At 41.8% G+C, this 13,690-nt stretch overlaps 1 protein-coding gene across 4 annotated transcripts in view; it reads left to right on the forward strand.

Moving 5' to 3' along the window:
• TAMM41 (TAM41 mitochondrial translocator assembly and maintenance homolog) overlaps positions 1-8,661 on the forward strand; it is a 52,671-nt gene extending 44,010 nt beyond the window's left edge. For all 4 annotated transcript variants that reach the window (XM_028518938.2, XM_036030793.1, XM_036030795.1 and 1 more), the window contains one exon: positions 8,527-8,661. In XM_028518938.2, coding sequence (XP_028374739.1) covers positions 8,527-8,603 — 77 coding nt within the window. In that variant the 3' untranslated portion in view covers positions 8,604-8,661. The remainder of the gene's footprint in view (positions 1-8,526) is intronic.
• The last annotated feature ends 5,029 nt before the right edge of the window (positions 8,662-13,690 follow it).

Here is a 13,690-nt window from a genome sequence, read left to right on the forward strand (position 1 = left end):
TTCTTTGCCCACAGAGATTGTCTTTACCTGTCTCAAGTGAGGGATACCCTCTTTCCAGTATCTTATTCTTTTATCTTCATGGTACCTATTCTTGTTTTGGTGAAGCACACCACGTAGTAATTTTCTGAGAAAGGGTACATGAGAGGCAAATTTGGAGACCATGTATGTCTAAAGAAATCTTTAGTCTACCCTCCCACACAATTGAGACTTAGGCTAGAGATAAATTGGAAGTAACTTTCCTTTAGCATTTTGATATCATTGCTCCAACTATCTTCTCATTTCTAGGGATTGCTATGGAAATCCAGAGACATTCTGATTGTTAATCCTTTGCGTATGTTCTTTCCTGAGGCCTGTTAGGTCCTCATTTTCCTACAGGGCTCTGATGTGCTTTGATGACAGTCTCTTTTCATCCGTTATGTTGCCCATTGCTCTTTCATTTTAGACACTCAGAATATCAGAAAACTTTATTTATTCTTTTTACTTTCCTCCTATTTGTTTTTTCTCTTTTCTTTCTGGAACTCCTTTTATTCAAATATTGGACTTCTTAGACTAGTCCTTTGGTTTTCTTGTCTCTCCTATGTTTGATCTGTCTTTTTGTCATGCTTTCTGGGAGATTTTCTAAACTTTAGCTTCCAACCCTTCTATTGAGTTTTTAAATTTCTATATTTTTAATTTCTAGGAGCTCTTTAATTTTCTTTCGTTCTTTTGTTGTTGTTGTTGTTCTCTGAATAATAAAAATTTTTAAACATTCCATTCTTGGTTTATGGGCTAAAATGTTTGAACATATCTTTGAGTATTGCCAAATTGCCCTCCCAAGTAGTTATATCAATGCCACTAGTAGTAAATGAGAGTTCTTTTTTCTCTCCATTCTTTCCAGTGCTTGGTATTGTCAAATGGTGGGCTTTTCTATTTCCATATTTCTTATGTAACCATCTACTGAACATCTCTCATGTGCTAGCCACGCAGTATACAAAGTGAACTCAAAACACCATCCTGCCTTCAAGAAGTTCATAGTCTAGAAAAGGAGACAGACATGTAAGTAGAAATTTGCAGGCACACTAGGGCATAAATGACTCCGTGGTAGTAATTCAAAGATGGGAGTGATCTTTTGGCCTGATTCTGATCCCTGAGTTGAAATTGCCAGGGGGCTGGCATGGCCACGCCTCTTAACGGCTCACCCACCCCAGCTGCCTGGATATACTGCTGTGTGTTTGGTCCCAGTGACACTCTGTGGTCCCTCCTGAATCTTTGGAAAGATTCAGCCAAAGAGTCAAGAAAAATTTAATAGCACAGGTGCCAATTCTGAAGATATTTCTACCACCCAAGGGTAAAGAGCTTTGCATTTTCAATTAAGATAGTACTTAAACTGTTTCTGCTGGTTTATCCTGGCAAGGTTGAAGATGAGGTGCTTTTGTTTGCGTGGGTGGTTTGGGCTGTTACTCTGTGTTTTGCATGATTGCAGCTCCCTTTCTGTAATATACCTCCTTGGGTGAGGCTGAATGCCTTGGGCGGTTTTGTTTATTTTCTTTTTCTTTCTTTCCTTTTTTTTTTTTTTTTTGGCTTCATGTGCTTACATAAGGAATTACTAAATTTATTGGTGATTTTTTTGTTGTTGTGAGAATGGTAGTAGGATAGAGTTTAAAAAAAAATCCTTTTTTTGTAGAAATACATGCTAAAATATTTACAGATGAAATGACAGGATATCTGATGTTTGCTTCAAAATAAAACTTGGTGGAGGGAAGTGGGTAAAGAATAGATGGCACAGGATTGGTCATGACTTGATAAATTCTTGAAACTGGATGAAGATGCGTGGCAACATACTGTTCTTTTATGACTTTAAATTTTCTCTAATAAAAGGTTTTTAAAAACCAGTCATCATTATCTCTTGACGCTTAAGCTGAAATGAACCTTTGGTCCTCTCTCCACTCCTTTCCAGTGTCCAGCAGAGGGCAGTGGGTAACACCTCACAGAACACAACCCGGATTTCTTTGTGGCCATGGAGTGAGTGCCCATTTCAAGTTCCCCTGAGTGTTCAATGCCTGTTTCCCTTTTCCTTCTAAAGGTACCTCATTGGGTTGAGGAAGTCCAGAGTATTAGGATGTCTGTAACCTGCACTGAGGTTGCAGAAATTGTGGAAAGTAGTTGAACATCCCTTCAGATTCTGTAGGTTTACTTACCTTATGCTCTGTCTTATCTGATTCATGATGGCTGTGGCCTGATGAAGGCAGCACAGGCCATGGGCAGGGGTTTGTGAGCCCCAGAGACAAGGGTTCAAATTCCAACTTAACTACTTTGACTTGGGCAAGTTACCTAATTTTTCTCAGATTTAATTTTATGGGGATAATTAAAAGTTATTTCTTAAATATGTAAAAGTATCTAGTACTGTGCCTAGGTTTTTTTTTTTTTAATCATTACCTAAAAGTTTCCTGACATCTCTTTAGAACATGGCTCTCAGCACTGTCATATTCAGATGCATTCGTCCCTTAACCTGGTCTCCAGCTGGAGTACACTAGCAGTGAAATGAACTGAGTGGCCAATTTATCTGTTTCTTTTCCCTCTGACTTCACAGCAAGCTTCAGGACCTCTATCCCCCTGCACTTTGTTCTTTAGAAGTCCTCTCATTGAAGTTGTAGCTGCTGTTTTCTGCCTTGCTTTTGCTAAGGCTGTCTCCGCTCATTCCCCAAAGTTCTACCTCTGTTCAGTTTTTCAGAAAGCTGATGAATCACCTGCAGGGTGAGAAAACCCAGTGTATTCCTGGGTTGTGATATTATTTTTTGTAGCCTTTATCACTCTGCTTCTTTTCAACCTCCTACTCATATAGGGGTAAAAAGGAAGGTTAAAAAGCAAGTATCTTTTATATTCAGTTCAGACAGGTAGCTGACTGAGGAGCTAAGATTGGGGTCAGAAGCCATTGGCTTGAAGTTGTGGTTGTTCAATTCTTGGCCCTTTAACCTTGGTATGTTAATTAGCCCTCTGCCTTGAAACTATGGGGCTACTCATACTCAATTCACAAGGTGTTCTGAGAGTGTCTAGTATGTTACCCAGTACCTAGTAGGTGTTTTATAAACTTGGGTGAGTCTAGATCTAAATCTCACCTAGAAAAGATGGAAGCTGGGAATCCATAAGCAGCTCAGAGGATTGCCTTTTTTTCTACACTGTGTTGGATAACATGGCACTGTGTTCTCGTGCAGTCTTCTCACACTCCATGAGTTCCTGTGAAATTCCCTGACAATCAGATACACCCAAAGAAGTGAGTACAGAAATGCTTCCAAAACCAAACATATTTTTTCCCTTTAGCCTGAGTTTTGATCATTTAAAATATAATGCAGACTTCTCTTAGTGCTGTTTGGTAGAACAGCATAGTTCTCGTCAGGGTAGCAGATCAGCAGCTGGAGCCAGCCAGCTCAGCAGTAGTGAAAGACTGTTCAGCCTCCTAATACTGGTCTGTTCCTCCTCTCATAGTAGCAGCAGATGGTATCACATCTCAAACTGATAACAGAAGACCAGCTAAAGCAGCCTGTCATATTCTGAGAACCAGCAGTCTTTTATGTTTTTAATCTGCTTGAAGAGAAGTAGAACTGTTTGAGTATTGTGGTGTGGGAATTAGAAGAGAAATGGCAGGGTTGGGCGGGGCTGGGGTGGGGGGGCTAGCATTTAGCGATTAAACTGGGAAGGAGGAGCCAGACAAGGGAAGTCCTTAAAAGCCATGAAAGGGAATTCAGAGTTTCTTTTGAGGGAGGAGGGAAGCCCCTGAAGGATTACAGAAAAACCACTATCCCTAGAGAACTGAGAATAGAGTGAAGGGAGATAAAGCCATTGCTTGGGAAACTGGTTAGATATGGTTGCAGTCAGCCAGGTGAGGAATCATGGCAGCCTGAACTCAGGTCACTGCAGCAGAGGCAGAGAGACGAGATGCCAGCAACATTTAGAAGGCAGATTGCCCAGTCTTAGTGATTGGAGGGATGGGGGAAGCGAGGGAGAGCGGTAAGTCACAAATAACTCCCAGGTTTTTGGCTTAGGAAGCAGATGGTGGTGCCATTTCAGGAGGTGAGGAAGATTGGGAGGGCATAATGAGTTTAATTTTTGAAATCTTGCTTTAATTTTTCCCCACCTGACTTTATGGTCAGTCAGAATTAACTCTGGGGACAGATACCTATTTACTTCTCCAACTTCAGAAGATTCAGCTGAATTAACAAAACAGGTTTAGTCTTGTTCCTAAAAAGATTCTGGCATGCCTCAGTTGAGTCTTACCAGCCCTTTCCCGGAACCCAATCGAATGGATCATTTATTGTTCTTTGCTTCTGATTTCCTATAACTAAAACATTTCTTCTATTTTTTGGTACCTACATAACACATAATAACATTTAAGATTTTTTTCTGGTAAAAATCTTCAAGATCATTTGAACTTGAAAGTTTTTAAAATAAGTTGTACTTTTGCCTCAGAAGAGATATTTTTATAGATATATCTAACTCTGGAAATTAATTAGAAAAATGGTGAGGGCTTACTGATTTTCCCTCCAAAAGACCTGAAATATAGAATGATGGGAAGATAGAGACCCCCATAACCGACTCATATCTCTGCCTCACGTGGTTTGCTAGAGAATTTTGTCTGTCATTGGATCCATCAGTTGGAGGTCACATAGGCAACTCATAGTATTACAGTTGTAGTAACTTTGCTGTAGGTCACATAAAACAAGCCAGAAATCAAAAAAAGATATATATTGAAGTTGATTTCTGTATCCTTTCAAAACAAAATGCTGACTTTAGATACTAATCAGAATTCATAATAACTAGCTATAGGCAAATAAGCACCTGTCTAAAGAAGATATATTGTTTTTAAATGTTGCATCTTTATCCACTGGGGAAGGAACAAAGACAATGATGATGGGCCTTAGAGTGAAATTTCTGTCTTAGGTGGCTGTCTTCCCTCAAGATACTAGATGCAGACTTCCTAAATCACCATCCTTTTTTAAAGAAAGGAAGCAGAAACCAAAAGTAAGGTTAATGTAGACCAAGTAGAATTCTATGCATTGTAAACTCTCTGAGGCCAGAGACCATAACTGTTGTTCATACCCCATCCCCAGCAACTCAGTGTCTTATATAGGCGCTCAATAAATACTCACTCGATGTATTTCAGTGACTGAATACATGAAAGATTCTAAGTCTTATGGAATTATGGAAAATCTCCATGTATACAGAAAAGTGCACGTCATAAATTGGTAAATTTTCACAATTATGAATCTAGTTCCTAGAAGAAAAAATAGAACAGTACCAACCAGTGCCCCAGAAATCCCTAGTCACAGCCACTACCCCTCCAAGAGTAACTAACTACTCTCTTGACTTCATGCTTTTGTTTTGCCCATTTTTGACCTTTACATAAATATGCACTCTCTTGTGTCTCCCACATCTCATAACATCAGTGCGATTCATCATGGTATGCAGAGTAGCAGTAGTTAATTTATTCTCATTGCATCCAGTCCACTGTGTGAATACACACAATTCATCTGCTCTACTGTTGATGCCTTCTTGAATCATTTCCAGTTTGGGGTTACTACAGGTAGTGCCTCTGGTTTTGTACCTATCTTTTGGTAAGTGTGTTTATGTGTTTCTGTTAGGTATAAACTTAGCGGTTAGAATTACTGGATCATAAAGTGTGTGAATGTTTAACTGTTTGCTCTCTACAAAACATTTGTCCAAATTACACTCCCAGTAGCAGAGTTCCTATTGCGGCACTCCCTTGGCCAAAATTTAATAATATTATATGTCTGTGTCATTTTAGGCACTCTGGTAGGTGAGTAGTAGTATTATACTGGAGTTTTAATTTACATTTTCTGATGACTAATAAAGTTGGGCATTTGTTCGTATGCTTGTTTGGATCTCTTTTGTGAAGTGCCTATTCTTGTCTTTTGCTCTTTTCCTTTTGAGTTGTCTGCCTTTTCTTACTGACTCATCTGTGTGATCTGGACATAGGTCCTTTGTGGAATATACATAATGCAAAAATCTCCCTCTCTAGAGTCTATTGTTCCAGTCTCTTAATGATGTCTCTTGGTGAAAAGAAGCTCTTACTTAGCCCAATTTATCCAGTTTATCCTTTATGGTTAGCAGCTTTTTGTGTCCTATTTACAAAATTTGGCCTATTCCAGGTTTATGAAATTTAAGTCCTTCACCTTTGTTGCAATTAGAATATTGAGGCAAATGGGACCCTTTAGTCTGTTGATTCTTACCCTTTTGCAAATCCTAGCTTGCTGTGAAAATCTGGCTAAAATGCTGGACCCTGTGCACAGGAGCGCATGTGTGCACCTGCACAGCAGGCTGCTACATGCAGTTGCAGGGAATTCATAGACTAGCAAGGCCTGTCCATGGGCCTCTTGTTAGAGAACCCCATCCTAGTCCAAGCCAGTCATTGTGCAGATGAGGAAATCAAGGCCAGAGAGGGGTACCTACACTGTAAGTTTGTGGCCCAGGCGGGACCAGAATTGAGTCTCTTGACTGCTATCCCAGTGCCCTTTGTAACACAGGTCCCCACTGCAGTCTTTCTGAGACTCTGTCTGGCAGAGCCATCGAAGGGAGAGACTGTTTTCAATTAAGGGAAGTTTCTATGGACTAGCAGGAAAAAAAAAGCTACATGGTGTCTCTGATGTACTTTATGTATTTAACTTAAATGTTATGCTCCAAGGAGTTTGTGAGTAATTTTTTGAAGCTGAACTGGGACTTATCGTGGTCGATGCATCTTCCTCTAGCTGTGACTCAGTGCCCCGGGGTTGCTGTGTTGAACCTCACCATATATAACTACCTGTATTCTGCTTAGTGTCTTGATTGGTTCTGGCTGGAATTTTAAAAAGCACCTTACGTAATAACTTTCCAGTCTCAATGCTCAAGTGGGTGAGGTTTACCAGAGTGGTTGCTCCAGGGAGAAAATTAAAAGGGGTGGAGGCAAGGAAAGAAGCCCTGAGTTTGAATAGGCTGTGTCAGTTCGCAAGTAGTCAGCCAGTCAGTAAACAGGCCAGGCCAGAGTTTCTGCAAGTATTTGCTAATGATTTTACTGGTACCTTGCCTTTTAACCTGCTGCTGCCTGCAGTAGCCTCTTAAAAGGTTCTAAGTGGACTAGGCAGCTTACAGATAAACATGGCCAGGTATTTTCAAGAGATCTCTCAAACCCCAGTGCTAAGAGTCCTGGAACAGACCCTGCCCAGGGACTCCTCATCCGCGGTGCTTACCAAGTGCACTTCAGGGGTGTGCATTTCATACCCACAGCACAGGCCACAGTTTGTACCTCATGGTGAAAAAGACTCTTTGGATCTTTGGGCCCCACCCTGAAACACAGACTGAATGATCTCATTCTCAACACACAAAAAAGTTGAGCCCATAATACTGTCTGCAAATAGGATCCTATTAGATCTGACAGACAAATAACATCCCATTTATTCTATCCCTCCCATTTTTCTTCATTCCTGTAAGTCCCTCAGACAGCTTTTCCAGTTTCATCTGGTACTTGTGATTAAGTAGACAGAGGGTGCTGGAAGGTCAGATATCTGAATGAGGTGCATCTGTTCTGCCATTTTGAAAGCATTTACCAAGTACCTCCTATGTGCTGGGTACTATACTGGGTGATGGGAAAACAGGGATGAATAGGACAAGGTCTTTAACCTCAAGGAACTCCCAGGCTAGGCAGAGGGACAGGTTAATAAACAGTGGGGTGAGTGCTGTGCTGTGCGTCAGCACAGGTGGTGTGAACCTAGGAGGAGCAGTGTCTTCATTGGCCTGGGGAGTAAAGGAAGACACTTTTAGAGAAGAAATCTGAAAGGGGATTGGATGTCTACCCAGCAGAAAGTGATGGAATTGACACTCACTCTGGGCAGGTCAGTGACACAGAAGCAGTGAACTGGGGTTGGTTGGAATGCAGGCAGTGGGAGTGAGAAAGTGCCAAGGATGCCCACTTACATACATATCTTGCCTTTGTTCTTCCTTTCTCCTCCTTTTTAAGAACTACTAAATTCATGCCCTGGCTGGTATAGTTCAGTGGATTCAGTGTTAGCCCGAAAAACGAAAAGATCTCTGGTTCAATACCCAGTCAGGGCATTTGCCTGGGTTGCAGGCCAGGTCCCTAGTAGGAGATGTGCAAGAGGCAACCACACATTGATTTTTCTCTTCCTCTTTTTCTCCTTCCCTTCCCTACTCTCTAAAAATAAATAAATAAAATCTTTTTAAAAAAAGAACTACTAAATTCCAAGGCTGCCAATATACTTGTATCTCAAGTATATGAGTATAGATTCACTTACCCCAGAAACTCAGGTACCTTTGACATCCGTATTACTGTTTTAATAAATGCCTAAATCAGAATCTTTTCCCCTCATCATCATGATGACCTTTAATAACCTTTGGCTCCCAGGGTCTCCTAGACATCTCAGTCAGCCCATCATTGTCCACTCCGAAGACAAGTCTCTGGTCTGAATATCATGGAACCTCTAGCTCAGTATCCACTCAGTAAGCCTCAGTTTTCTCACTGTCTCTTCTTTTCTCTTTTAGGCATGAAGAAATCATTGCATTATAGTTCACTGAAACTGCATAAAATGTGGAAAGGATGGCTGTGGAAAACGTCCTAATTTTGCTTGCTTTTATACATGTATAGATGAATAAAGTGTTCCCTTTTGACAAAACAGTGTTTGTTACTTTGACCCATTGCTTGAATTTGAAAATACCTTGGTTTGTGTAATACAGCAGGTCCTCGAATAACATTGTGTCTTTCAATGTCATTTCGTTATGATGTTGATGAGGGGAAAAAATCGATTCCTGGCCAGAGCCACTATCTGTGTGGAGTTTGCATATTCTCCTCGTGTCTGTTTGGGTTTTCTCTGGGTACTCCGGTTTCCTCCCATATTCCAAAGATGAGCACATGAGGTTCATCAGCGAGTCTAAATTTTCCCAGTCTGAGTGTGTGTGTGTGTGTGCGCGCGCGTGTGTGCGCGCACATACACACCCCCTGCATTGGAAGGGCTTCCTGTCCCGCCAGGCAGGTTCTAGCCTTGTCCCCAGAGCTGCCAGGATAGGCTCCTGCCACTCGCCACCCTGACCTGGAATGAGCGGGTCGAAAAGTAATTCTTTTACTTGTTCTTACTCATCTTTCTTAAATATATGTGTAGTCCACACTTATTTCAGTGCTTCATATTAGAAGAGTTCTCAGTCTTTATTTGAAGTTTGGTGATGTTTTTATGACCAGAAATATGCCGTAGGAACTTAACTCTTGTTTATCAATTAGCTTTAGATAAAATTGGTTTGTTACACATTGTTTTGCTTCAAGAGTTGCAGTTTCCAAGAACCTTTTGACCATGTTAAGTGAGGACTTACTGTACTTGACTTTTTAAATGTATGTTTTAGATGTTTATGCAGGGGAAGCCAAATACCTTTGAGGACTTAGCATGAAAAGAGAAGAAGCCTCTTTACATTCAGAACCACCTGGGTTCTGCTTTTCTAAGAGCTTCAGCTGTGGTCTTCGTTCTTTGGTACGTGAACATCAAAGACCTGAGACATGGTGTGTGTGCTTACGGACACAAGCCCCGGGAGCTACAGGTTGGGGGAATTTGGCTCTCTCTGCCTGCTCTCCATTCAAGTTCACTTGGTTTTTCTCCAGTGAGAACTCACAGGTGTCACGTCAATATTTTCCCATATTTAGGCTTCTGTTTTTCTTAGTTCTCCATAAAAGGTGTGTGGCAGGGACATTTGGAGGAGCAGCCTATAGCAGACCCCTTGCAAAGCCTTCCCTATTGTAAGAGTGAAGAATGTTTGGGCAATGGGAAACCCACTGCAGAGTACCTAAACAACAAAAGACTCTTTAGCTCAAAGAGCTGAAAAGTTAGAGGTGTGGTGGGCTTCAGAGTTGGTTTGACTCAGCAGGGTAATAGAATCCTCCAGGACTCAGTTTCTCCATCTCTCCTCTCTCTGCCCTTTGCTGTGTTAGCATCATGCCAAGGCTGGCTCCCCTCTTAGTTCTGAGATTGCTGGCAAGAACTTCAAGGGCTATAAGCTTTCCCATCCGCATTTAGGGAAACAGAGAGTTCTTTTCAGAAACCCTCTTAGAAAACCAGGAAAACTTTACAGCAGCCCCCAGCAAGCCTCCGTCTGGTTTAACAGTCCCTAATTGGGTTACCTGCCCATCTGCAAGCCAGTAACTGGCCGGAAGAAGAAACCAGGTTGATGAGTTTAGGCCTGAGGCACTTGCCCCACCGAGTCAGCCTCCCCTCAAGCTCAGGGGTGGAGGGAGGGAATGGATGCCTGGATGCAAACTGAGGGGAAAGCTGTTGGAAGGCAACTGTCTTGTCCACCTTGGTCATCACCTCAGTGTCTCTGGTCTGACCTCAGGTTTTATCTTTCTTTTGTTCATATTGTCTCTCCACCTCTCACTGTTTCCATTGCACAGTGCTCTAGTGCAGACCCTTAGGTTCTCTTGTAAATTTGAACAAATTTTTTGTATGTATTTTTTCTACCTTTAGGTTCAGCTGATTCACACCCAAATTAGAAGCCTCATGGTATGGTGAAGGGAGCACAGGCTGAAGTTGTGATCAAACCATGTTGAATCTCTGCTCCATTGCTGACCAACTGTGTGACGTAAGGCAAGTTATTTAGCCTCTGAACCATTTCTCTGTGAAATGAGGATAACATTACAGGTCTCTTCAGCTTTTGTGAAGATCCTGTGAGCTAAGGGGCCCATGTACTAGAACGCTGCCTAGCAGCATTCAGTAAATGGTTATCACTGTTATCATTATTTTGTACTGTTGTTTTTGTTGTTCCTCTCTTCTATGAGTCCTTCTGTTTCTGTGTCAGGCTCCTCCTCCAGAAGCTGAAGTAATTCCCCACTACTTACAGGATAAAATAAGAATGTCTCATTCCCTGCAGTCAGTTCATACCACTGTAACAGGTGGTCACCTACTGGGCTTACAAACAACAGAAACTTATTTCTGACTGTCCTGGAGCCTGGAAGTCTGTGACTAGGGTGCTAGCCTGGTTGGGTTCTGGTGAAAGCCCTCTTCTGGTTTGCAGAAGGCTGTTTTCTCATATCCTCACTTGGTGGGGAGGGCAGAGCCCCAGCAAGTTCTAATGTCTCTTCCAATAAAGGCACTAATCCCATTCACAAGAGTTCCACCCTCATGAAGTGATTACCTGCCAAAGGCCCCATACCTGAATTCCATCACATTAGAGGGTTACAATTTCAAAATACCAATTTGGCGGGGACATATACATTCAACTCATAGCAAGCCTTCTCAAGATCTGCTAACTGCCTTTATTTTTATTTTACTTTAATCTTCTACCTCCAGTGCCTGATAGAGCTCTTCATGTTCTCAACTATTTTCCAAAATAGATACTCACTAGAGCACAGACCATTAATGTCATTTTCCAGCTGGGATGACCTGAGGCCCCAGGAGAAGTGACTGCCTAGTGTTATAATATTGGAAGTAACAATAGCTGAGAACCTAGGCCTACAAGCTCCTGTGTAGTGCCTTTTCCCACTTGAATACTTGAGCCTTTGTGTTCCACTTCCCCTAGATGTATTTTTTCTCGATTAATTTTGAAGTATAGATATCTAAGTTGGGATTTGTCAAACATTTACACAGGGTGAGAATGAGACTTCCTCTGAGGAAGGTGGAGTTCTTTGGCAGGAAGTAGCCCTTCTCAAATTCCAGAAGACCCCCAAAATAAATGTACTTCAGAGTCAGACCACTTTTCAGCTATGTTCTTGGGCAAGTTACTTAACCATTCTGAGCCTCAGTTTTTATGTCATAAGATAGGTATGCTCATACCCATCTGGCAAGACTGGTGTTAAATAAGGTAATATATTAAAGCACCTAGTTTAATCCTTGGCACATGATAATAGTTAATGTTTCTACAAATAACTTTGCTATGCAATTCAGATTGTGAGTTTAGATAGCTAGAAATAATCCCATGTGCGTAAGTCAGAATCCAGTCAGGAAAACAGAAACCATCCTATGTATGTCAAATAGAGGGGATTTAATAAAGGAAACTTATTGCAAAGATGTTGAAAGGACACCAAACAAAAGGAGGGGTGTGCTGGAGAAGGAAGAAAGGATGACTCCCAGAGGTCAGGAAGCAGCTGACATCCCCGGGCTGCCATCTCCAAGTGGATCTACTTGCTGTGTTGCTGGAGTCGCTGCCTGTATTGATTTCAAAATACATTCACAAATTCTTTGGCTCCACTCACATCAGTAGGTGGAGTCTAATTCTCTTTCCTTAACTATGGAAAGGCCTTAGTGACTTGATTCTAACAGATAGAATACATCAGACAAGGTATCTATGACCTCTAAGATGAGGTCCTAAAAGATGACACAGCCTGTCTCTCTTAGAACACCCCTTCATGGAACCTAGATGCCATGTGAGGAAGTCCAGGCCACATGGAGAGGACAAATGTAGTAAGTGTTCCAGCTAGCAGCGAGCGTCAACTGCCAGACAGGTGAGCGAGCCTTTGTGGTAACTCCAGTTCTAGTAACCACCTGACTTCAGCCCAGCATGAGACTCCGAACCATTACTGCCTAGCTGCGCCCAGTCAGCTCCCAGAACTCTGAGGGGGAATAAGAAAATGATTATTGTCAAAAGTCTTGAAGTTTGGGGAAGACTTTTTATGCATCATTAGAAAATTGGCCCAATGCCCCTGCCACTGTGGGGGCTGCCAAAGAGGTGCCACCACTGCCCAGATGCCACTTGGGGACCATGAATAACTGCTGCTGCTGATGGAGTTAAACCCAGGAACTTCTTATCTGCCCCACCCTTGATCTCATACCGATGACTCCCACTGGCAAAGCTCATTAGGAGGTTACCTGGTAAGAAAGCTGGGGACATGGAGTTTGCAGACACCTACCCCCAGAAGGGTAGAGTGGAGTGTAAAAGGGTAGAATGGGTGTGCAGCTGAGGCCCACCAGATAAATAACTACCATGTCCACTCCTTCCATGACTGAATATCCATGTACACCCTTCAATTCATACATAAGCTTCCTACAATAATGGCAGGCTCCAGCTTCCACCTAACATGATGCAACTATCCTTTGTACTAAAGAAAATGCTGTTTGTACAAATTTGTATAATGCTCATTTTCTGCTTCCTGGCAGAAAATAAACATTATATCCATCTCTGGGTGATACTAATTTCTCTTGTAATCACAATCTCACCTGGCTGTCATATAACCTAGAAACTAACCTGTAAAGTTAACCACCACAGATACTCCTTGTAGAAAATAACAGGAGAATGAAGGAGGGTAAAACATATTCGGGCTGTCAGGGATACGGAGATACATAGAAGTAATGGCATCTATTGGTTGAGCCCTTACAGTGTGTCAGGCACTGTTTTAAGTACTTCCTATACATTTATTAATTTAATCCTCAACACAGCTTTATATAAGAATTCTTATTATTCCCTATTTTATGCCTAAGAAATGGAAGCACAGAGAAATAATATCTTACATATGGTTTCACAGGTAGTATATGACAGCCAGGTAAAGTTGTGATTACAAGAGGAATTAGCGTCCCCCAGAATGGATATGAATGGAGAGAACAAGTGATATCCAGCCTGTTACTTTAAAAACAAGTAAGTTACCCAGAGGAGAGGGAAGAGTGTCCCAGACATAGGGAAGTATTTGTTCAAAAGCTCTGAATGGCTCTGGCTGGATAGCTCAGAGAGTATCATCCTG

The sequence above is a fragment of the Phyllostomus discolor genome, chromosome 7 (assembly GCF_004126475.2).
Source record: "Phyllostomus discolor isolate MPI-MPIP mPhyDis1 chromosome 7, mPhyDis1.pri.v3, whole genome shotgun sequence".
NCBI lineage: Eukaryota > Metazoa > Chordata > Mammalia > Chiroptera > Phyllostomidae > Phyllostomus > Phyllostomus discolor.